The 23,795-nt window shown below is 49.6% G+C and overlaps 1 protein-coding gene across 1 annotated transcript; it reads right to left on the reverse strand.

Moving 5' to 3' along the window:
* Window positions 1–5,806: 5,806 nt before the first annotated feature.
* Window positions 5,807–15,460, reverse strand: LOC135967004 (pepsin A-1). Its single transcript, XM_065528115.2, has 9 exons — window positions 15,405–15,460; window positions 14,877–15,039; window positions 12,521–12,638; window positions 11,536–11,654; window positions 10,660–10,859; window positions 8,612–8,728; window positions 7,444–7,588; window positions 7,244–7,342; window positions 5,807–6,121 (listed from the first exon to the last, which is right to left on the reverse strand). The coding sequence occupies exons 1-9, from the start codon at window positions 15,458–15,460 to the stop codon at window positions 5,972–5,974; spliced, it is 1,167 nt and encodes a 388-aa protein (XP_065384187.1). The 3' UTR covers window positions 5,807–5,971.
* Window positions 15,461–23,795: the final 8,335 nt, after the last annotated feature.

Consider the following 23,795-nt stretch of genomic DNA (forward strand, 5'->3'; position numbering starts at 1 on the left):
TACATTCCATGATGGCTGCAGCCTCCATCCCAGGAGCACTTGGAGAAGCCATTCCACTCAGCCCCTGTTACCAGAGGAACCCTTGGGATGGAAAAGGGAATCCTGATTCTGCCATCACATGCTCCCATGAGATCTCATTGTCAGCCAGGGCTGATCTGTGGCTGCCAGCAAGGAAGCCACATCATCTCATTGTACCAGACTGGCCCAGCAGAAAGATTAGATAACAACGTTTATTTTGCCATTAGCCCTGCCTGGTCCTCAGTATGGTAGTGCCTGGCTTTCAGGGGTACTGGTTGCAGTGTCTGTAATGCAGGGTAGCCCCTGCCAAGGGCCCAGGTGTTCAGAAATGTTCCATGAACGAATCAAATCAAGCAATGCAATGAGATCTAAGGAACCCAATTATGGCAAGACTGAGACAGAGCACTTAAGCAGGATAAGTGTTATCGAGCTGGTCTGATAAGCATTGTGGCAGCTGGTCCCCTAGCAGCTTTCAATCAAGGTCTCACCCCAGGGACACGATCTTCCAACAACAAAGAGAACAATGTGTTTTCCACTCCCCAGTCCCAGAGCTGGGCTGTTTCTCCAAAGATGCAAGCAGGTTTTTAAAGTTAAATTTATGATAACATTTTTGGCTCAACTATAGAAGTAATACATGATCATTTTAGATTATTCATAGGTAAAGAAAAATTGTGAAATGACTTATAACCCCGCTACCCAGCGCTAAGCACCGTTAGCATAGTAAATTAATATATTGGTTTACTTGCAAATATAGCACCACAAGATATGGCACATGTTGCTTTGCAACCAACCCGTTTTGATGAGCTCAGCTCACATCTGCTGTGCTACTTTATCTGTACCCTGAACCTGCTTTCAAAAGAAATACCATGGTCCTGTATTTTGCAAGTAATTTTTTAGAAATCTACGTTATCATTTTTAAACCTTTCTTGAAATATTGTATGCACACAGAAAGGTGCATATCGTAAGAAATAGCTTGATGAATTTTCACAAACCAAGCACACGCATGTAACCACAACCCAGACCCAGCAAAAGAGCATGTCAGGTACCCCCGAACCGCACCCCAGGCTCTTCCCAGTCACTACCCCAGTGCCAAACCAAGCGTATCACTACTCTAATATCCAAACAGCAAAGATACATTTCACCTGTTTTTGTACTTTTGATAAGCAGTACCACATAACAAGCACTTTATTTGCATTGAGCTTCTTTGCTCAAAATCATGTTTAGTTGAGGCATCCGCGACTGGTGTCGTGTGGAGTTGTTACTCAGTCCTGTTCATTGCTATGTATTATTCCACTGCATCAATATACCCTTTACTTATCTCTTTTTCAGTTCCTAGGCATTTGGGTAGCTTCCAGTGTGGGGTTCTTAGGAACAGTGCCCTATGAATATTCTCGTGTAATATACATCTTCGTTCTTTTCCTCTTATTTATTTATTAAAAACAATGGAAATGAAGTCTTGCTGTGTTGCTCAGGCTGGTCTTGAACTCTTGGGCTCAAGCCGTCCTCCCACCTTGGCCTTCCCAAGTTCTGGGGTTACACCGTGGGCTACTGTGCCTGGCTCCTTTCTTTTTAATTCAAATGTAATAATTGTCCATATTTATGGGTACGTAGGGGTGTTTCCGTACATATAATGTTTAGTGATCAGATCAGAGTAATTAGCATATTTATCGTCTTGAACATTGATCATTCTTTTGCTTTTCTTGGAGACAGAATCTCGCTCCGTTGCCCAGGCTGAAGTGCAATGGCGCCATCTCGGCTCACTGTAACCTCTGCCTCCCAGGTTCAGGAGATTCTCCTGTCTCAGCCTCCCAAGTAGCTGGGAATTACAGACATGTGTCACCACACCCGACTAATTTTGTATTTTTAGTACAGATGAGGTTTCACCATGTTGACCTGGCTGGTCTCAAACTCCTCATCTCAGGTGATTCACCTGCCTCAGCCTCCCAAAGTGTTGGGATTACAGGCATGAGCCACTGAGCCCGGCCAGCATATGCATTTTTAGTTTTTGTGGGGAAAAGAAAGAGATCAGCCTGTTACTGTGTCTATATAGAAAGAAGTAGATATAAGAGACTCCATTTTGTTCTGTATTTGAGATGCTGTTAATCTGTGACCCTACCCCCAACCTTGTCCTTGCAAGAGACATGTGCTGTGGTGACTCAAGGTTTAATGGATTTTGGGCTGTGCAGGATGTGTCTTTGTTAAACAAGTGCCAGAAGGCAGCTTGCTGGTTAAAAGTCATCACTATTCCCTTAATTTCAACTACCCAGGGACACGTACAAGGCCAAAGGTCGCAGGGACCTCTGCCTAGGAAAGCTAGGTATTGTCCAAGGTTTCTCCCCATGTGATAGGCTGAAACAATGCTGCTCAAAGGTTTATGGAGATGTTTGCATATGCATCTCAAGGCACAGCATTTTCCTTTAAACTTATTCATGTCACAGAGATTTTTGTTCATATGTCTTACTGCTGATTTCCTCCCTACCATGATCCTATTGTCCAGCCACTCCCTTATCTTTAAGATGGTAAAGATAATTATCAGTAAATATTAAGGGAACTCAGAGACTGGTGCTGGCGTGGGTCCTCTGTAAGCTGAGCGCCGGTTCCCTGGGCCCACTTTTTCTTTCTCTATACTTTGTCTCTGTGTCTCATTTCTTTTCTCAAGTCTCTCGTTCCACCTAATGAGAAACACCCACAGGTGTGGAGGGGCAGGCCACCCCTTCAAGTTTTGACAGAAACAGCCACATCATGCTCCTTAGGGTGGTGCCAATTTACACTTCCACCAGCAATGTGTGGAGTGATCATTTGGGACAGGTGAGGATGGATGGGGCAGGAGACCTGTGAGATTAAAATAACACTCCTGGACGAGTGTGAATGAAAAGAACAGAAGGAGCTGTGCTTAGACCCCCAAGGCCTTAGAGGAAGATGCATGAAGCAGAGACCTGAGACTGCAGCAAAGGCTTGTGAATTCATCGTCTCTCGTGCAGCAACATAGGGAGGATCCCTTCGGATATGTTGGCACAGGGCTTTCCGGTCAAATGATCTGTCTAATGAGGAAGCTCTTTAGATGCTGGCTGGGTTCGGGAATCCCAGGGTGGGAATGAAAGAGGTGCTGGGAGAGAGAGGCTGAGCTGCAGCTGCTGGGGTTGAGATGGGGGAGGAAGGAAGGATGGGGCCAGGCGCAGGAGAACGGATAGCATCCAGGAAGGCCTACCCGTATCCCTGGAGCCTAGCACACTGCCTAGCTTCAAAGTAGCTACGTGGGAAATGTCAGAAAAACAAATCCAGCAAAGGAGCCAGGACAGGGTGAAATTCCTTCCCAGAAACTTGAGAAATCCACCTGCTTATCCCATGACAAAATGTGAGGAGGATGGAATGTTGGTGGGGGTGCGAGCTGACCCCCCTGTTGTCATTCACCTGGCCTTTGTCAAACCCTCTCCACATCTCATACTCTCATCCTATCTGAGTTGTTTCCTTTTAAAACATCATCGCTAATCACTCATTCAGCAACAATTTAGGGACCACCTACTATGTGCCAAGCCCTGTTCTTTCTGCTCAGGCTTCAACCCTAAATACGATAACCATCCCTGCCCTTGTGAATCTGAAACACTTAAATGTGTCGTTACAAGTCGTGCCAAGTACCATGAGGGATAAGGTGGGCCCAGGCTCTATGGGAGAGTGGTCAGGGAGGGCTGATCACTTTTACAGGGAAGTGACTTTTTTTTTTTGAGGTGGAGTTTCACTCTTTTTGCCCAGGCTGGAATACAATGGCATGATCTCAGCTCACTGCAACGTCTGCCTCCTGGGTTCAAGCGATTCTCCTGCCTCAGCCTCCCGAGTAGCTGGGATTACAGGTGCCCGCCACCACGCCAAGCTAATTTTTTGTATTTTTAGTAGAGATGGGATTTCACCATGTTGGCCAGGCTGGTCTCCAATTCCTGACCTCAGTTCATCTGCCCACCTCGGCCTCCCAGAGTGCTGGGATTATATGTGTGAGCCACCACACCTGGTTGGGAAGTGACATTTAAGCCATGTCTGCAGATGCTAGGTGTTAGCAAGGCAAGAAAGAGGGAAAGGCAACCCAGGCAAAGGAACCAGCATGTGCAAAGTCTGGAGGTGGGAAAGCACTTGGGTTATCGTGGCCATGGGAGCCAGGGTGGAGGGAGCTCAGGGCAGTGTGATCAGAGTGAGGCAGGGAAGGTTTTGAGGGAAAGGAGCACACAGGACCTGGAACTATGCCAAAGATTTGCTGTTTTGTTCCAAAGGCAGTGGCAAGAAGGCATTAAGAGTTTTAAGCAAGGAAGGGATGAGACGAAATGTATGTTTCATAAAGTTGACTCAGCTATGGAAAGTGGGCTTGGGAGGGTGAGAGTGACCCCGGGGAGACTGGGCGTTGGAGATCATCCCTGGCCCTCCTACAGCCCAGCTCCAGCCTCTGGCCCTGCCTTCAGCAGACAGCCTGGGTTGGCTGTTACCAGAAGCAGGAGCTATGGAAATTTTCCCAGTGTGCATGCTGAGAGGCCCAGGGCTGTAATAGACTTCCTAGCAAGAGAGAGTCTGAGATCAAGCTGAGCTGAGTTAAAATGAAACAGATCACTTTGCAGCAGGACTTATCAGAGCCTTTGATTGGGAACTGTAGCTGGTGAGCCCTGGGGAAGGGCCTGGAATGTAGTGTGTTCTGTACTTATTTTGAAACTATGTTTTCCATTGTACGTTTTGCTACCAAGCTCAGTCTGAGAAACTGCTCCATTTCCTCTTTGCCTTTCTAGGGAATATATGCTACTGAGCGTGCTTAATTCTCTGTCTCACAGCCTCTGCTCAGGGAAGTGGAACACCATTCTGTTTGTTACAGACGGGGAAACAGATGTGTTCAGGGTCTTGTGCCTGGGACCTTGCGGGAGATTGACAGTGAGTCTTGGTCACCAGCGAATCACAGGGCGTCCTGGAAAATTGTGGGGTGTCAGCTTCTTCCACTTCTCCTGTCCATGTCTTGCAGACAACACTGCCCTGTCCTATCTACTTAGGGACATCGCCATTAGTGTCCACCTCTCCTGTCTCTCCTGATTGCTTTCTTTTCCTCATGATCTTTGTCTCTTTTTTTTTGAGCTGCAGTCTCACTCCGTTGCCCAGGCTAGAGTGCAATGGTGCGATCTCAGCTCACTGCAACCTCCACCTTCCCGGTTCAAGCGATTCTCCTGCCTCAGCCTCCCGAGTAGCTGGGATTCCAGGCACGCACCACCACGCCCATCTAATTTTTGCATTTTGAGTAGAGACGGGATTTCACCATGTTGGCCAGGCTGGTCTCAAACTTGTGACCTGTCTGTCTCAGCCTCCCAAAGTGCTGGGATTTCAGGTATGAGCCACTGCTCCCAGCCTTGTCATAATCTCTTACTGGTTTTGGCAGAAGTAAGAAGTTGACTCCCTCAACTAAGAGCTTCAGTGCTATTTTTTTCTTTTTTTCTCTCTCTTTTCTTTCTTTTTTTTTTTTTTTTGAGATGGAGTCTCTCTGTGTTGCCCAGGCTGGAGTACAATGGCACGATCTCAGCTCTCACTGTCCCTTCTATGAGAAGAGAATGAGCCCAGCATTTTTGGCCCCCAGGTCTTTTTATGATGCTTCCAGCACAGCCCCCTGCAGGCCTCTGTCTTCCTGGCTCTACCTTGAAGTGTCCACTGCTGGGGTCACCCTGTTGGCTGCCATCCAAGTGGATGTGGTCATTTTGGTCCCTGCCCTGGCGTTCTAACCCCAGTGATGTGAAGGAAAAAGACCAGCAAAGAGAAGCAGCTCCACAAAACCTGTTTCAGTAGGTTATGTTTTTATTCTACATTATTGGTAAGACAGGGAACAGGGCCAAGACCTTCGCATTCCCCTGGGAAGGACAGTCAGGAGAATTAGATACATCTAAAGTGGGCAGAGGACGGAGGTCAGATCTTCCTGGGAGGTGGCTGGAAAGACCTGGGCTTAAGCCACGGGAGCCAGGCCGACCTGGTTGTTTGCCCTGTCGAAGACAGTGAAGTACTGGCGGATGAAGACATCACCCAGGATCCAAAGCTCTCCAGATTCGGTGGGGACGTCCATGCCCTGGAAGCCGCTGGTGCAGCTGCCCTGGCTCTGGAGAAAAGGAGAATAAAAGTGGAGTTGAGACGCCGATTCAGCAGTGACAGGCACTGGGTGATAAACATCCAGGGCGCCCATGTCCAGCTGCAAGGCACGTGCAAGGAGGAGCTTCCTGTCTCAGTGTCCAGGGACTCGGCTGTTCTTGGCCTGGAGTCGGCCTGTAGAAGCTGTCCACAGCACAATTGGTTTCTACGCATTACTGGACATTATCTGGCGTTTCTGGCAGGCACAGGAACCCTGACATCAGCATCAGAGCTAAGGCCTTGGGGAGAATTCAGCTGGTAGGAAGGAGTGTGAAAACTCAGCCCACACAGCCTTTTCTCATGATTATTCTGATCTCGACCAGGGGCAAACTGGAGAAGCTGTTAGCCTCTTGCCTCACTAAGTCACTGGGCTGTGACCTTGTCTGCACGTCACCTGGGGAGCTTTGAACTCCCGCAGCTCCATCCCATTGCTCAGGCCTTGCCCTCTCCTAATGTAATCAGAATCACTGGGGGAGCCCAGGCATCAGTGCTTCTTGTTGAGTAACATCAGTCCACTGGCAAAATCAGTTTTCCACCTGACGTTATAATAATAGAAGGGAGAGTTTTCCTGTGGCTCGTACAGCTAAAGATTTGCTACTTGGTAGAGATGGTAGGTTTGTCGGAAGCCCCAGCCTGTGGAAATGAGGATTTCCCTTTACCCAACCCTTGGTAGCTCAGTCTCACTTGGATGTGATGAGTCTCACTTGGTTAACCTAACCGCACTCTGAGGGTGGGGAAAGCTGCCATGTCTACATTTTGGAGGAGAAAACTGAGGCTGAGATGAGCTGTGGCTTGCTGAGAATCAATGGGCTGGTAATTCAGACCCAGGACTTGGACCCAGGGATCCAAATAGAATCCTCTTTTCCCTCCATTAACCTTTGCTTCTCTTGTTCCCTTAGGGGGCTGTATCCGAGTTCTTATTCCTGCGTTTGTTTTCAATCTGTTCCTTCCCTCCGGAGCTGTCTGGGGCAGATGTTCGTCTGCCTCTGCCTCTCGGCTTCAGCTCGTGGAAGCGCACTTTCCCTCTGCAGAGGGGACTCTGTGGCCACATTCTGTGTGAGCCCCTCTAGTGGATGGTTCAGAGCCCCCTCACCTGCAGGATGTAGGCACTGGGTGGCACAGGATACTGGATTCCATTGATGGTGAAGACGATGTCGGGCAGGCTGCTGATGGCTGAGCAGCTGACCACCATCTGGAAAGAGTGAGGTGAGAAAAGTTACAAGGGTTTTGGTCCCGTGTGCCTGGCACACCCACTATTTGAGTGTAGAACAGAGCCGTCGGGGCTGGACTCACCTCGCCGTCTGAGTTCTCGCTGGCTCCGATGTCGCTCTGGATGTTGGCAATGGGGCTGGTTGGGCCGGTCAGCAGAGAGGTGCCGGTGTCAACAATGGCCTGGCAGCCCTCAGCGCAGGCGATGGCCTCTCCGTTCATGGTGATGCTGAGGGCAAGAAGCAAGTGAAGGTTCCTGAGCCCTCAGGGGTACATCTCTCCAAGGAGGAACCAGGAGGTGACCCCAGACATTTCTTCCCCACCCATCCATTGGCCAGTGAGTGAAATTTCTGTTCCTCTCGTTTACACATTCATTCATCCTGCATTCATTTATGCAACAAATATTTTACAAGTGCCTACTCTCTGCCAGGCATGGGAAACGCAAAGCTAAACCAGACAGCCTCACAGTTCCAGGCTGCAGGGAGCTCCCGGCCTGGCTGGCAAGATAAGTTATGGTGGCAGAAGGGCAGGATGATAAGCCAGGCGTGCGGCAGGGAACAAAACAGGGTCCAGGGTGAGAGGCGGTGGAGGGAAGCAGCCAGGGGAGCAGACACCCAGGGATTCCAGGCAGGTGAAGAGAAAAGGAGGACATCAACAGGGGATGGTATGCGGGGAGGGACAGAGACCAGAGGGCTGGGGCAGGAGTTGGAGGAACTGGTGAAATGCTAGCATGGCTGGGCAGACATGAGGTGATCAATGTGTCCTGGTTTGCCTGGGATGGTCCCGGTTTTAGTACCGAAAGTCCTTGTCCTGGAGAATTGTTCACTCTTGAGAAATGACTTCACACAATTTCTTAGCCATTTTGCCCTACTTCTAGACTGAAAGTGACACATTTCTTCGAGTGGGAGGAGCATTGCTGGTTCCCAGGTCTGTTAAATTGAGATGTGTGGACAGGTGGTTGCCCAGCTTTCCCCAGGGATGCTGGTGGATTGTTCTGCCTCCGTGACTATTAGGACAGTGGCTATCTGACCCTTGCAGAGTCTCGGCTTCCCAGACAGCTCTTCCCTCCTCCGCCCGGGACGTGTCTTTCTAGGGTTTCTCTGGCTGGGCCAACTTCCGCCTTCCCCCTGGAGTGTGTTCCCCTGTGTCAGCTGTCCCTGGGGGGATTCTGGAAAGCTGGTTAGCTATGAATCCATAAGGAAATGGGATGTGGGGCCCAGGCCTGGATGCTGCCTGTCTGTGGCTGTCCCACCTGTCCACGGAGATCTGCCAGTAACCCTCGACAGAAACAGGAACCCAGTTCAGACTTCCAGTGTAGTAAGAAGAGTCAATGCCACCAAATATCACCACGCTGCCACTCTGGTCATCACTGTGGAAAGTGAGGGAAGAAGACATGAATTTCTCTGTTCGTTCATTTGTGTGAACATCTGCTGTTGGCTCCTCAGAGCTACCCTTGATTGGGCACTTGGCAGGCTGTCCTGGGGTGTGACAAATGTGGTTTCTTGTCGTCTTAGGCCAGGGCCCACGCAGTGGACACTGTCACTGTTATTTCCACTTACCATGAGGACACTGAGCCTGAGGGAGGTGAGGTCACCTGCCCAAGGTCACACAGCGGGGGAGTGGTGGAACTACGTTTGGAAGAACACGGGTCTTTTAGGTTGATGTGTGGTTTCCACTGTGGTACTCACTCTAGTTGCCATGGCGACCCCAGGGATGTGAATGGGTGACAGTGTCGGCTCTTAAGGACTTGATGGTGGAGATCTCTTGTTCTTAGCTGGGAGCAGTTTTGCCCCCAGGGGAATGTCTGGAGACATTTTGGATTGATTGGGTGGGGGTAGTGGATGCTACTGGCATCTAATGCTTAGAGGCTGGGGATGCTGCCAAATGTCCTACAATGCATGGGACAGTCCCTGGCAAGGACTTATGCTGGTCTGAAATGTTAATAATGCCCAGATTGAGAGACTCAGATCTAGCTGGGGAGAGACAACGGCCCCACGTGAAATATTTAAGTGCTCATAAAGGCAGATTATGTTTCAGAGCCACCTTGAACATCAACTGGCCAAGAGGAACACATGACAAAGAGCCTTCCTGTTGTAAATTGCAGGAGTCCTTGTTATTTCAATATTCATTTTCTAAATCTTTGCAGTTTCAGGGTAGATGCAGAACAAATGTAGATGGCAATAAGAAATCAGTCATCGGAGAACTGGCCATGTATAAAACATGACCCCCTCACTGAACCCACCCACCTTTGCTGTGAACGTCTCACAGTGTAATGCTATATAGCGAGGACCTAGATGTGTAGTTACGAACCGAGGAAACAAGTGAATGATGGCAAATCCTTTCAAAAGACGAGGACGTTCGTGAGTGTTAGAGGAACGTTGAGTGTCTTAAGAAAGTGGATGATGCCCTCAGATATTCTTGCGTAACACTCTACTCAGCCCAGATTGACATTTGATTTATTCTTTGTTCATTTGTTTGTTTGTTCATGTATTTCTTTGTTCATTCCTAGAATTAGCCCACGGTCACAAATGGAACCTAGGTTTTATTAAATCACAAAAGAAACTTGCTTTCATGATTTATAAATGTCATCATCCATGATATATCTTGATCAAATCTTTTCATTTTTGTGTTATGGAATTTTGTTCTGTTTTAAGTGTATTCAGTTTGTTTATTTATTTATTTATTTTCTGAGATGGAGTCTCGCTCTGTTGCCCAGACTGGAATGCAGTGGCACAATCTTGGCTCACTGCAACCTCCGCCTCCCAGGCTCAAGCGATTCTCCCTGCCTCAGCCTCCCGAGTAGCTGGGTGTACTGGTGCCTGCCACCACGCCTGGCTAATTTTTGTATTTTTTAGTAGAGACAGGGTTTTGCCATGTTGACCAGGCTGGTCTTGAACTCCTGACTTCAGGTGATCCTCATGTCTCAGACTCCCAAAGTGTTGGGATTACAAGCATGAACCACCGTGTCTGGCCAAGTGTATTCATTTCAGTGGCATCTTTGGGGGCCAAGGATGAGGGAACTGGCACTGAGGGGCAAATGGCTGAGGACATTTGAGTTGTGCACATCAAGGGGATAAAGATGCTGGTAAATGAGATGGAGTGCACATGGCCCGTCAGAGAGAGACTTGGCACTATCACTCTCCAAAGACACATTTCTCTAGCCTCAAAAATTGACTTTCCAAATCCCTTGCTTCCCAAGACCCTCTCCATCGCAGCCAGCCTTGAACAGCTGCTGCTGGGCCAGAACACTGTGACCTCTGGAGGGGGAGGTGGGAGGAGGCCCCTCTCCAACCAACTTACGCGCTCAGGTAGACAGAGAAGAGGTCCTGAGAAACCAGGCCCTGGTCCCAGATGTTGTCAAAGACGGGTGTGGCCCCGGACGAGGAAATGCTGGGGTAGGCCAGCCCCAGGATGCCGTCGAAGGGAGCATAATACAGGAAGGAGCCGGGTTCGGTCTCGCTCAAGCCGAAGATCTGATTGGTGTCCGAGATGCCTCCAACCTGGGTGGGGGAACCGAGATGATGTTCACCATCAGGTCATGTCCACTGAGCTCTGGGTGCCAGCCTCAGGCCCACAGCTGCCCTGGTTCATCCCATGCAGGACTTGGCTTCTAGGGCATCAGCCCAGAAGGAGGGGAGAGGGACTGTCTCCTGGAATGCTCGTTCCTCTGCTGGAGGTAACCATGGCAGCTGATCTGCAGATGGCCACGGTCTATGACTCAGTGTGAGATTTTGCTGGAGAACAGATTCACTGTATGTATGTGTTACCGATGAAGAAATGCAAAGCAGACCCCGGGCGAATCAGGGCCTTTGACCTCTGCCATGCCCCAAAAGTAGCAGAGAGGGCTTGTGGAGATTTGAGGACGTGGGGGGGCTGCAGGTTGGGAGAAGGAGGAAGAGGAGGAGGTGCCAGTTAGAATTGAGCCTTTACTGACTCTCCCCACCCTCCATAACATTCTGCTTGGGTGGAGCTGAGGCTGGCTTATGGCTCCCGGCAGCCCACCCTTTTACTCACTGCCACCCGAGCTAGCAACGTCTGTGACATCTCTGCTGCTTCTCCCCCAGCCCGTACCCCCAATCAGGTTACTTTTGTGATCACCGAGACTCATCGTGCTGGAATAAGCTGATTCTGGGGGTGCCTGATGGCGGGATGCAGCGGCAGCCTGCAGGCGCCCACCTGGACAGTGTCGTATCCGAGGATGCCTGTCATGCTGCCGGTGCCGTAGGTGATGGAGAGTGTCCCGCTGGTGGACTGGTAGGTGGAGGAATCCTGAGGGTTGAAGAGGTTGTGGTTGGCTGCAAGGGAAAGCGGTGATTGTCAGCCTCTGAGAGCTGGGTGAAGGTCACAGGCTGGGACGTCTTCCTGGGATGGGGTGCCCTAGCCCCAGGAAGGGCTCTGGAGGTGAGCAGTGACCTTTTCCCCTAGACCCTTGGACCCCAAGAGACCCCATGTTCTGTCCTGTCTCATTGAACTCCTGGGACCCTTCACTGATGGCAGGTACCCAGGCAACCCCAAGGGCCTACCGGGGACTCCCCAAGGCCAACATTGAGCTGAGCAGGCTGGTGGCTACCCAGTGACGAGCGCTTTCACCCCCCAGCCCGCGGCCAGTGCTCCCATTATGTGGATGATGACACAGGCACCCCATCTTAATTAAAACTCAGGTGAAAACATTAGAAGAGGAAGGAACCCGCAACACACATTGTTCATGACTTCCAAAGACAAGCTCTCTTTCATTAGCAACCAATGATTTTTCTTTTTTTTTTTAAAGGAGCTCAGCACTCACTTCTAGCTTGTCCGGGCCAGGCTTTGGAGCCATTTCCTCACACTGGACTCTTTCCTAGCGGGCTATTCTACAGCCCGTTGGCCCTGTCTTGCTTTGGGCCCCTACATTTCCTCTCCCAGGCTGTGGGTATTTTGGGGAGCTTCTCTCTTCCCCACAGACTGGAAAATCTTTGACCGCAGGGATCATATCACTCATCCCTTTACCCCGTGGAGCACCTGCGCCCAGTGCTTGGCACGTAGTAGGTGCTCAGTAAATGCCTGTCGAGTGGCTCCAGCAGGCTTGAGGTGGGAGCTGTCAGAAGCCCACGGGTGTCCAGGGTTCCCCAGGGTCAGCTGGTGCTGGGGAGCGAGAGTGGGGTGGGGCGGGCTGGGAACTTACTGCACGCGAGACTGGAGCAGTAGACTGAGGGCACCCACAGGTTGGAGGATCCGGTGTCAAAGATCACGGTGAAATCCTGGGCAGGGGTTCCGATGCCGATAGTGCCGAAGTACTCCACCTGCCGAGGCCGGGACAGGGCAGTTCATAGACTGGGGTCTCTCTGTCGGGGCCTCCCTAGGGGCTCTCTCTGGGTCACCTCCTCGGTTGCCCTCTCTACCTTTTCCTTCCTTCCTCACAGTTCTTGTCTTTCTCTTCCCAGCCACCGCCTTCATCCTTCTAAGCCCAGCCCTGGCGTCCCTTCCTCCTTGAAGTCTTCCCTGATTGCTCCCCCAGTTTACCCTCTGCTCCCTCCTAAGCACCACAAGCATCTAACAGTCTGCTGTTCCCTCTTCAGCCATTGTCTTGTCTGTCACAGTCTTCCCATCCTTACAGCACATGTTCTCAGAGGATGGGGGTGGAATCTTCTAGCACCGGGCAAGTGACAGCTTAAGTGCTTGTGCCTTAAATTGTTTTTCAGAAGCTAAGCAAGCCACCTAAAGATGGAAACATGGCTGGTTTTCTTATTTCTACATCTAGATGTGTGAGCAGTTTGCAAGAAAGGGCATTGCCAGTATTTTTCTTCTTCTTTTTTTTTTCTGAGGCAAGTCTTGCTCTGTTGTCCAGGCTGGAGTGCAGTGGCATGATCTCGGCTCACTGCAGCCTCCACCTCCTGGGTTCCAGTGATTCTCCTGCCTCAGCCTCCCAAGTAGCTGGGATGACAGGTGTGTGCCATCACACCCGGCTATTTTTTGTTTTTGTAGTAGTGACGGGGTTTCACCATGTTTCTAGGCTGATCTTGAACTCCTGACCTCAAGTGATCCACCCACCTCAGCCAACCAACCAGTATTTTTCTTCTGAGTGGCAGCATTTCCCCCGCTTGCCGGCTCTGTTCCCGCCACTCTGGTCTGCTTGCTGCTCCTTGGCGATGACTAGTCACTCCTGCCCCAGGGCCTTTGCATTGGCTATTCCTTGTGCTAGGAAATGTTTATTCTAGATCTTTCTTTGGTTGATCTTTTTTTCAAAAATCAATCATTCGGGTCTCTAGTCAAATGTCCCCTCTGCCAACAGTCCTTCTGTGACCACTTTATCTAAATTTGCTCCCTCTCGATCTTCTTTTTCCCCATAGTCCAATTAATTAATTTGTCTTGGCCCTCATCAGTACCTGAAATTATCTTTCATGCTTGTTTATCTGTCATCCCCTGTAGAATATAAGCTCCAGGAACTTTGCTTATTCACCATCGTTTTGGCAACTTGCACATAGAGAGGTGCCAATATTTGTTAAATATTTGTTAACTAAATAAATGCGCTAACTAAGCCTCTTACCAAGGGCCTGCCAGACCCCATGCTAAGCACTCCAGAAAACATGATTGCGTTAATTCCTGGCAACAACCTCTGTTGGTAGGTATTAGTGTTTTTGTTTTCCAGACCAAGAAACAGGCTCAGAGAATTTAAATGTCTTGGCCAAGGTCCTGTGACTTAGAGGCACTAGAACCCTCATTTGCAACAGGTCTGCTGGATGGTAGAGGCCAATCTCTGAACCACAGTCATCACTGCTCTGTGCCCTCTGCCCTGTGCCAGGCACAGAGGGGGCATACGATTTCTGTGGGAAGGCAGGGTGTTTGCTATCGGGTCTCAAATAATAAAGTCAGAGTGATCTTTCTGAAACTCGGATCTGATTTTGTCACCCCCTGTTTGAGATAAATCAGTGGCAGTTAGGATGGAGCCTCTCTCCGTCCACCCCTCGGCTCCTCGGGCCGCAGTCTGCAGCACCCTTCTTCCCTCCCTCTGGGCTCTCCTTCAAATGCCCTGTGCTCCCGCCTGCACAGGGTTCGGCACAAGTGATCAGGCTGTGCGGAGTTCTGTCTTCTCTTGGAAATTCCCGCTCTTCCTGCATGGCTCCGCAGAGGCTCCCTGCCCAAGTGGCAGAGTCTTGTAGTGTGACACCTTCACTCTGTGGTCCTCCTGCTGCCTGTTCTTTTCATTGGTTTGCAAGACTCCTTGATTACTGTCTTTGTCTCCTTGCCTATGACTTTGCTCACTGCTGTTTCCTCCTGAGCCCCACAGAGGCCCTGACATATAACGAGGCGCTCAGAAGAAGTGAACATTGCATGAACGAGTGAAGGAATGAATGAATGAACAAGAAGCAACAGCTCTGTGAACTTTCCTGCCTGCCCGGGGCCACTGACACCTAGGGGCAGACCCTGGGTCACTGCCTGGAGCCTCAGAGCCCTGGCCCGTCCTCCAAGACCCCAGGGAAACCCTCTTTCCTGCCGGCCAAGTCCTCAGAGCCGGCCCCGCCGCTTGCCCACACACTCACATCCAGGTAGTTCTCCAGGGGCTGTTCGTCTATCAGGGTGGGCGCCTCCGCCTGGGGGAAGTACTTGCTGGCTGGGTTGAGGTTGTGCTTCTTCAGGAAGTCCTTCAGCAGGCCATGCTCGGACAGGTTGCGCCTCAAGGACTTCTTTCTGACGAGGGGGACCCTGTGGTTTGGAGGAGGAAGAGGAATTAGGCAAGGATTCTGCTCACCGGGTTCTGTGGCAGCCCCAGAAGGGAAGGGAAGCTGGTCTAAGAGAGGAAGAAGGAAGGAAGGGAGACGCTCCCACTTCTGTGCAATAATGCAAAGAAGTTAAGTTGACTAGGGCTGGAGCTGGGAACCAGACTCAGGCTGGGCCTGAGTTTTAACCACGTCTGCAGAGCTGCCTCCCAAAGGGTGGAGAGAGAGGCAGAGAAGGGGGATGGAGACAGCCGAAGAGAGAGAGAGAAAAAAGGGAAGAAGGAAGACACAGGAGTAAAGAAGGGCGATGTGGGAGGCAGCCGTCTTCACACCCATGCCACTGGGACTCACTTGTAGATGATGCACTCAGAGAGCGCCACTAGACCCAGCAGCAGCAGCCACTTCATGGTTCTTCCCAGGTCCCAACTCCAGGGAGAAGCAAGACGGGAGGAAGGTGCAGAGCAGCAGCATGAGCTGCCCCTTATATACAACTTGGGTCGTGCCTTATTGGCCTCTTGGAAAGTCACCTGTTCCCCTGATCCCAAACAGAAAAGCTCCTGATAAGATTGTCGCTGCCCCGAGAACAGTTCTGAGACTGTTCCAGCGGAGGCACTTTCCATTGTAACCTTGCACCATTGTGGACAGGGGCGGGGGTGGGAGGTTGCCATGGGGGTTGACCCGCAGAGGGAGAGAGAAGCAATGGCCTGAAGGCTTAGTTTTTCTTTTCTTTTGCTTCCCCTTCCCCTTCCCCTTCCTTCCTTCCTTCCTTCCTTCCCTCCTCTGTCTCTCCCTCCCTCCCTTCTTTTCTTTCTTCCTTTCTTCCTCCCTCCCTCCCTCCCTCCCTCTCTCTCTTTCTTTCTTTTTCTTTCTTCTGATGGAGTTTTGTTCTGTCGCCCAGTCACAGGCTTATTTCTTTAGCATTGACAAGGGCCCACGTTAACATTTTACAAGCTGAGCATTTCCACAAAGTTGGTTACAAGTGCGTTTAGCACAGCATTGGACAGACAGATGGGAAGGAGCCCCAGGTGGCCTGATTTGTCCCTGTGGGGCACGCCGCTGGGGTTCTTAGAGAGCAGCTCCCCGACTCAGTGATAGGTGGTACTGCTTGTGGTCACTGCTTAGTCACAGCACACTGGGGGGTCGGTCATTTGGGACTCAGGACACAATTCCCCAGTTTAGTGTCATTGTGTGGGGTTGTTGGGCATGTGAGTAGCCTATGGAACTTCTAGCTTGCTTTTGGTGGCAACTGGGCTGAGTCTGGGAAGGGGATGTGCGCAGTACATGGGGGAGGAGGGAGAGAGCACCGGCAGAATGCTGCCTTCCCTTCCTGGAGGAGGCAAACTTGAGACTGGCCAGGTATTTCTTTGGAATCTGTGTCCCTCCCTTTCTGCACCTCTTCTCTTTCTTTTGCTCCCTTCCCACCCTCTCCACCTTTGAGATCCCACCTGGGTGTGATTTCTCCAGGTTCTCCAGGCTTATAACTGGGCTGAAATCAGCTACAATGGAGCAAAGCAATCTGGGCAAAGAATTCATACTCGTGGGTGAGTGACTTAGAAAGAGGATGCTTAGCTGGGTGCCGTGGCTCGCGCTTATAATGCCAGTATTTTGGGAGGCTGAGGCAGGTGAATCACCAGAGGTCAGGAGTTCAAAACCTGCCTGGCCAACATAGCGAAACCCCATCTCTACTAAAAGTAGAAAAGTTAGCTGGGCATGGTGGTGGGTGCCTGTAATGCCAGCTACTCGAGAGGCTGAGGCAGGAGAATCGCTTGAACCCAGCAGACAGAGGTTGTGAGAGGTGAAGCTGGCTGGACTTCTGAGTCGGGTGGGGACTTGGAGAACTTTTGTGTCTAGCTAAAGGATTGTGAATGCACCAATCAGCACTCTGTGCCTAGCTAAAGGTTTGTAAATGCTCCAGTCAGCACTGTGTGTCTAGCTAATGGGGTGGAGAGTTGGAGAACTTTTGTATCTAGCTAATGGATTGTAAATGCACCAATCTGCTCTCTGTAAAATGGACCAATCAGCAGGATGTGAGTGGGGCCAAGTAAGGGAATAAAAGCAGACCACCGGAGCCAGCAGCGGCAACCCGCTGGGGTCCCCTTCCAGGCTGTGGAGGCTTTGCTGTTTCGCTCTTTGCAATAAATCTTGCTGCTGCTCACTCTCTGTGTCTGCACTACCTTCATGAGCTGTAACACTCACTGCGAAGGTCTGCGGCTTCACTCCTGAAGCCAGTGAGATCAGGAACCCACCGGGAGGAAGGAACAACTCTGGACGCCACCTTTAAGAGCTGTTACACTCACCGAGAAGGTCTGCAGCTTCACTGCTGAAGCCAGTGATACCACGAACCCACCGGAAGGAAGAAACTCCGGACACATCTGAACATGTGAAGGAACAAACTCCGGACTCACCATATTTAAGAACTGTAACACTCACCATGAGGGTCCGCGGTTTTATTCTTGAATTCAGCGAGAGCAAGAACCCACCTGAAGGAACCAATTCCGGACACAGTGCAGTGAGCGGAGATCCTGCCACTGCACTCCAGCCTGGGCGACAGAGCTAGACTCCGTCTCAAAAAAACAAACAAACAAACAAACAAACAACACCAACAACAAAAAAGAGAATGCTTACCAACGCAATGGATCCTCCACTTTGTGAGCTTTTATATAGTGGACAAAGTAGAGTGAAAACTCTGATGCATAAATTACTGGGGAAGAGGACAGGGGAGGTGGTAGGTCACCAGGTAGATAGGAAGCCCTGTCTCAGGGTCTTGTTCCGAAATCACATCCCCTGGGGCATCCTCAGACTGTCCAGCCATGAGAGCCACAGGTTCTATAAAATCTCCAAGTTACCCCTAGTGCCTCCAGGTAAGTATTCAGAAGTGGGCAGTGTGGATAAGTTCAGGGACAGTGGTGGTTAGTAGGAAACACGTGGACATTTCAGACTTCCCTGTTAGTTGACATGTTTGTGCCCCAAATGTGAATCCTGGGCTCATTATTTTTTCTTTTGTTTGTTTGTTTGTTTGTTTTTTAATTGAGACGGAGTCTCGCTCTGTCGCCCAGGCTGGAGTGCAGTGGCCTGATCTCAGCTCACTGCAAGCTCCGCCTCCCAGGTTCACGCCATTCTCCTGCCTCAGCCTCCCGAGTAGCTGGGACTACAGGCGCCCGCCACCTCGCCCGGCTAGTTTTTTGTATTTTTTTTTAGTAGACACAGGGTTTCGCCGTGTTAGCCAGGATGGTCTCGATCTCCTGACCTCGTGATCCCCCTGTCTCGGCCTCCCAAAGTGCTGGGATTACAGGCTTGAGCCACCGCGCCTGGCCGTTTGTTTGTTTTTTTAACTGTCAATCTCTCTCCAGTATGACTAGCCCTTGTATTTCCCACGTTCACGTCTTCTGGTGCCTGCTTCTCTTCCTCTCTCTTTCCTCCCTCTCAAGCCTCTCTCTCTCTCTCTTTTTTTTTTTTTTTTTTGTGAGACAGGGTCTTATTCTGTCGCTCAGGGTGGAATGTAGTGGGATGGTCATGGCTTACTGCAGCCTCAACCTCCCACGCTTAAACAGTCCTCTGGCCTCAGGCTCCAAGTAGCTGGGACTAAGGGTATGAGCCACCACACCCAGCTAACTTGTATTTTCTGTAGAGACAGGGCTTCACTATGTGACCCAGGCTGGTTTCCATCTGCTTGGGTCAAGTGATCCACCTGCCTCAGCCTCTCAAAGTGCTGGGATTACAGTGAACCACAGTGCACCTGGCCCTCTCTCTCTTAATGGAAACATAGTATTTTACATATTTTTTGGGTACCTGTGATATTCTGTTACATGCATAGAAAGAGTAATGATCAAGTCAGGGTATTTGGAGTATCCATCACCTTAAGTATGGGTTGATCCTGGCACTCATATGAAGAACTTGATGGTCCTGACGATGCCTGCCTAAGTTTTGGGGGCACCAGATGGAATCCCTTCACTCAAGGCTGCCACCAGATGGAAGGGAGGGAGTTTGGAGCCCAAGGATGGGTGCTGGTTTTGGGGGCACAGCTTGTCTTGGGCCCACATGGGAATTTTGAGCAGAGGAGAAGTATATTTGGGAAGTAGAAGGAAGATTCCCCAGGCAGAAACCTGCAAGCACCTTAACACATTCATTTGTATGCCTGATTGTGCACTCACTGTGTATCGTGCAGGGATGCTCTAGCTGCTGGGGGTACATCCCTGAGCATGGTAGGAATAGGCCATGTCTTTGGTGCGTTTGTGATCAGTTCAAGGGAAAGCTGGTGTGGAAGGGGCTCTTTCTTTCCACCTGGATGGATATTTGGATCGCATTGAGGGGAAGCTCTCTGATAGATGAAGATGTTAATGTTTCTCCACATTGGAGATTTTAGCACCCTGAGGGATGCTGGTATGCTTGCTGCCACCAATTCAGGGGTATGGCAGAGAGACTCTAGGATGGCCTCAATTATTCATGCTGCTGGTGTTCACACCCCTGTGTAATCCCCTCCCCTTTTGTGTAGGCAGGACTTCCTTCTAACCAACAGGATACAGCAAAGTAGATGGGACGTTGCTTCTGCGATTACGTTATACAGGCTCATAGCTTATGTCTTGCTAGCACACTCTCTGTATAGACTCTTCCCCTTGCTGGCTCTGAGAAAGAAAGCTGCCCTATAAAGAGGCCCAAGGGGAAGGAACCAAGGGTGGCCTCCAGCCAACAGCCAGCAAGGAAGTCAGGCCTTCAGTGTGACAATTTGTAAGTAACTGAATCCTGCCAGCAACCATGTGAGCATGGAAGCAGATCCTTCTCCAGTCGAGCCTCAGATGAGACCACAGACCAGGCTGACATCCCTGACTGACAGAGGCCTCTGTTGAATGGAGCCTGGATTCCTGAGCCACAGAAACTGTGAGATAGTCAATGTGAGTTGTTGTAAGTCATGAAATGTGTGTTAAGTTGTCATCAGTGTCTTCAGCAATAGAAAACAGGACTGGAAACCTCATTGAAATCTACAGAAAGATCCACCTGGCTGCCTCTTGCTCTTCTGTGTTTTGAGACCTTTTCAGTGCTCTGCTAGGTGGTTTTCTGCTCAGGCAATGTGAGTGATCTGAAATGGGGAAAGGTGACATTGTTGGTCAGGTCATCTGTAAACCTCCTCAACATAGCAGTGCTTATATTTCTGTGGCTCTTTGTGCTTTTCTGAATGCTTTGAATTATTTTTAAAAAGAATTATTATGCGATTACCCCCAGTTTTTCCCAACTGACATAGCTCAGAGGGGTTAAGTGATCAGTGCAGGTTCACATAACCAAGTAATGACACAGGTGGGAGCTGAACCTGGGTCTCAGGGGACTCTGGTCCCTGACCAGACTGTGTGACCATGTACATCCACCCGGTTTCTGTTCATGGGTTAGTGTGTGACATGTACATTCCATGATGGCTGCAGCCTCCATCCCAGGAGCACTTGGAGAAGCCATTCCACTCAGCCCCTGTTACCAGAGGAACCCTTGGGATGGAAAAGGGAATCCTGATTCTGCCATCACATGCTCCCATGAGATCTGATTGTCAGCCAGGGCTGATCCGTGGCTGCCAGCAAGGAAGCCACATCATCTCATTGTACCAGACTGGCCCAGCAGAAAGATTAGATAACAATGTTTATTTTGCCATTAGCCCTGCCTGGTCCTCAGTATGGTAGTGCCTGGCTTTCAGGGGCACTGGTTGCAGTGTCTCTGATGCAGGGTAGCCCCTGCCAAGGGCCCAGGTGTTCAGAAATGTTCCATGAACGAATCAAATCAAGCAATGCAATGAGATCTAAGGAACTCAATTATGGCAAGCCTGAGACGGAGCACTTAAGCAAGATAAGTGTTATCGAGCTGGTCTGATAAGCATTGTGGTGGCTGGTCCCCTAGCAGCTTTCAATCAAGGTCTCACCCCAGGGACATGATCTTCCAACAACAACGAGAACAATGTGTTTTCCACTCCCCAGTCCCAGAGCTGGGCTGTTTCTCCAAAGATGCAAGCAGGTTTTTAAAGTTAAATTTATGATAACATTTTTGGCTCAACTATAGAAGTAATACATGATCATTTTAGATTATTCATAGGTAAAGAAAAATTGTGGAATGACTTATAACCCCGCTACCCAGCGCTAACGACCGTTAGCATAGTAAATTAATATATTGGTTTACTTGCAAATATAGCACCACAAGATATGGCACATGTTGCTTTGCAACCAACCCGTTTTGATGAGCTCAGCTCACATCTGCTGTGCTACTTTCTCTGTAACCTGAACCTGCTTTTAAAAGAAATACCATGGTCCTGTATTTTGCAAGTAATTTTTTAGAAATCTACGTTATCATTTTTAAACCTTTCTTGAAATACAATATGCACACAGAAAGGTGCATATCATAAGAAACAGCTTGATGAATTTTCACAAACCAAGCACACACATGTAACCACAACCCAGACCCAGCAAAAGAGCATGTCAGGTACCTCCGGACTGCACCCCAGGCTCTTCCCAGTCACTACCCCAGTGCCAAACCAAGCATATCACTACTCTAATATCCAAACAGCAAATATACATTTCACCTGTTTTTGTACTTTTGATAAGCAGTACCACATAACAAGCACTTTATTTGCATTGAGCTTCTTTGCTCAAAATCATGTTTAGTTGAGGCATCCGCGACTGGTGTCGTGTGGAGTTGTTACTCAGTCCTGTTCATTGCTATGTATTATTCCACTGCATCAATATACCCTTTACTTATCTCTTTTTCAGTTCCTAGGCATTTGGGTAGCTTCCAGTGTGGGGTTCTTAGGAACAGTGCTCTATGAATATTCTCTTATAATATACATCTTCGTTCTTTTCCTCTTATTTATTTATTAAAAACAATGGAAATGAAGTCTTTCTATGTTGCTCAGGCTGGTCTTGAACTCTTGGACTCAAGCCGTCCTCCCACCTTGGCCTTTCCAAGTGCTGGGGTTACACCATGAGCTACTGGGCCTGGCTCCTTTCTTTTTAATTCAAATGTAATAATTGTCCATATTTATGGGTACATAGGGGTGTTACCGTACATATAATGTTTAGTGATCAGATCAGAGTAATTAGCATATTTATCGTCTTGAACATTGATCATTCTTTTGCTTTTTTTGGAGACAGAATCTCGCTCCGTTGCCCAGGCTGAAGTGCAATGGCGCCATCTCGGCTCACTGCAACCTCTGCCTCCCAGGTTCAGGAGATTCTCCTGTCTCAGCCTCCCAAGTAGCTGGGAATTACAGACATGTGTCACCACGCCCGACTAATTTTGTATTTTTAGTACAGATGAGGTTTCACCATGTTGACCTGGCTGGTCTCAAACTCCTCATCTCAGGTGATTCACCTGCCTCAGCCTCCCAAAGTGCTGGGATTACAGGCATGCGCCACTGAGCCCGGCCAGCATATGCATTTTTAGTTTTTGTGGGGAAAAGAAAGAGATCAGCCTGTTACTGTGTCTATATAGAAAGAAGTAGATATAAGAGACTCCATTTTGTTCTGTATTTGAGATGCTGTTAATCTGTGACCCTACCCCCAACCTTGTCCTTGCAAGAGACATGTGCTGTGGTGACTCAAGGTTTAATGGATTTTGGGCTGTGCAGGATGTGTCTTTGTTAAACAAGTGCCAGAAGGCAGCTTGCTGGTTAAAAGTCATCACCATTCCCTTAATTTCAACTACCCAGGGACACGTACAAGGCCAAAGGTCGCAGGGACCTCTGCCTAGGAAAGCTAGGTATTGTCCAAGGTTTCTCCCCATGTGATAGGCTGAAACAATGCTGCTCAAAGGTTTATGGAGATGTTTGCATATGCATCTCAAGGCACAGCATTTTCCTTTAAACTTATTCATGTCACAGAGATTTTTGTTCATATGTCTTACTGCTGATTTCCTCCCTACCATGATCCTATTGTCCAGCCACTCCCTTATCTTTAAGATGGTAAAGATAATTATCAGTAAATATTAAGGGAACTCAGAGACTGGTGCTGGCGTGGGTCCTCTGTAAGCTGAGCGCCGGTTCCCTGGGCCCACTTTTTCTTTCTCTGTACTTTGTCTCTGTGTCTCATTTCTTTTCTGAAGTCTCTCGTTCCACCTAACGAGAAACACCCACAGGTGTGGAGGGGCAGGCCACCCCTTCAAGTTTTGACAGAAACAGCCACATCATGCTCCTTAGGGTGGTGCCAATTTACACTTCCACCAGCAATGTGTGGAGTGATCATTTGGGACAGGTGAGGATGGATGGGGCAGGAGACCTGTGAGATTAAAATAACACTCCTGGACGAGTGTGAATGAATAGAACAGAAGGAGCTGTGCTTAGACCCCCAAGGCCTTAGAGGAAGATGCATGAAGCAGAGACCTGAGACTGCAGCAAAGGCTTGTGAATTCATCGTCTCTTGTGCAGCAACATAGGGAGGATCCCTTCAGATATGTTGGCACCGGGCTTTCCGGTCAAATGATCTGTCTAATGAGGAAGCTCTTTAGATGCTGGCTGGGTTCGGGAATCCCAGGGTGGGAATGAAAGAGGTGCTGGGAGAGAGAGGCTGAGCTGCAGCTGTTGGGGTTGAGATGGGGGAGGAAGAAAGGATGGGGCCAGGCGCAGGAGAACAGATAGCATCCAGGAGGCCTACCCGTATCCCTGGAGCTTAGCACACTGCCTAGCTTCAAAGTAGCTACGTGGGAAATGTCAGAAAAACAAATCCAGCAAAGGAGCCAGGACAGGGTGAAATTCCTTCCCAGAAACTTGAGATATCCACC

The sequence above is a fragment of the Macaca fascicularis genome, chromosome 14 (assembly GCF_037993035.2).
Source record: "Macaca fascicularis isolate 582-1 chromosome 14, T2T-MFA8v1.1".
Classification (NCBI taxonomy): domain Eukaryota; kingdom Metazoa; phylum Chordata; class Mammalia; order Primates; family Cercopithecidae; genus Macaca; species Macaca fascicularis.

Coding starts and splice junctions, on each gene's coding strand:
- LOC135967004 (XM_065528115.2), bottom strand. CDS start 15,460: ATGAAGTGGCTGCTGCTGCTGGGTCTAGTGGCGCTCTCTGAGTGCATC. Junction 15,040..15,404: donor TCTGAGTGCATCATCTACAA/GTGAGTCCCAGT, acceptor TCCAAACCACAG/GGTCCCCCTCGTCAGAAAGA. Junction 12,639..14,876: donor CCCTGGAGAACTACCTGGAT/GTGAGTGTGTGG, acceptor CGGCCTCGGCAG/GTGGAGTACTTCGGCACTAT.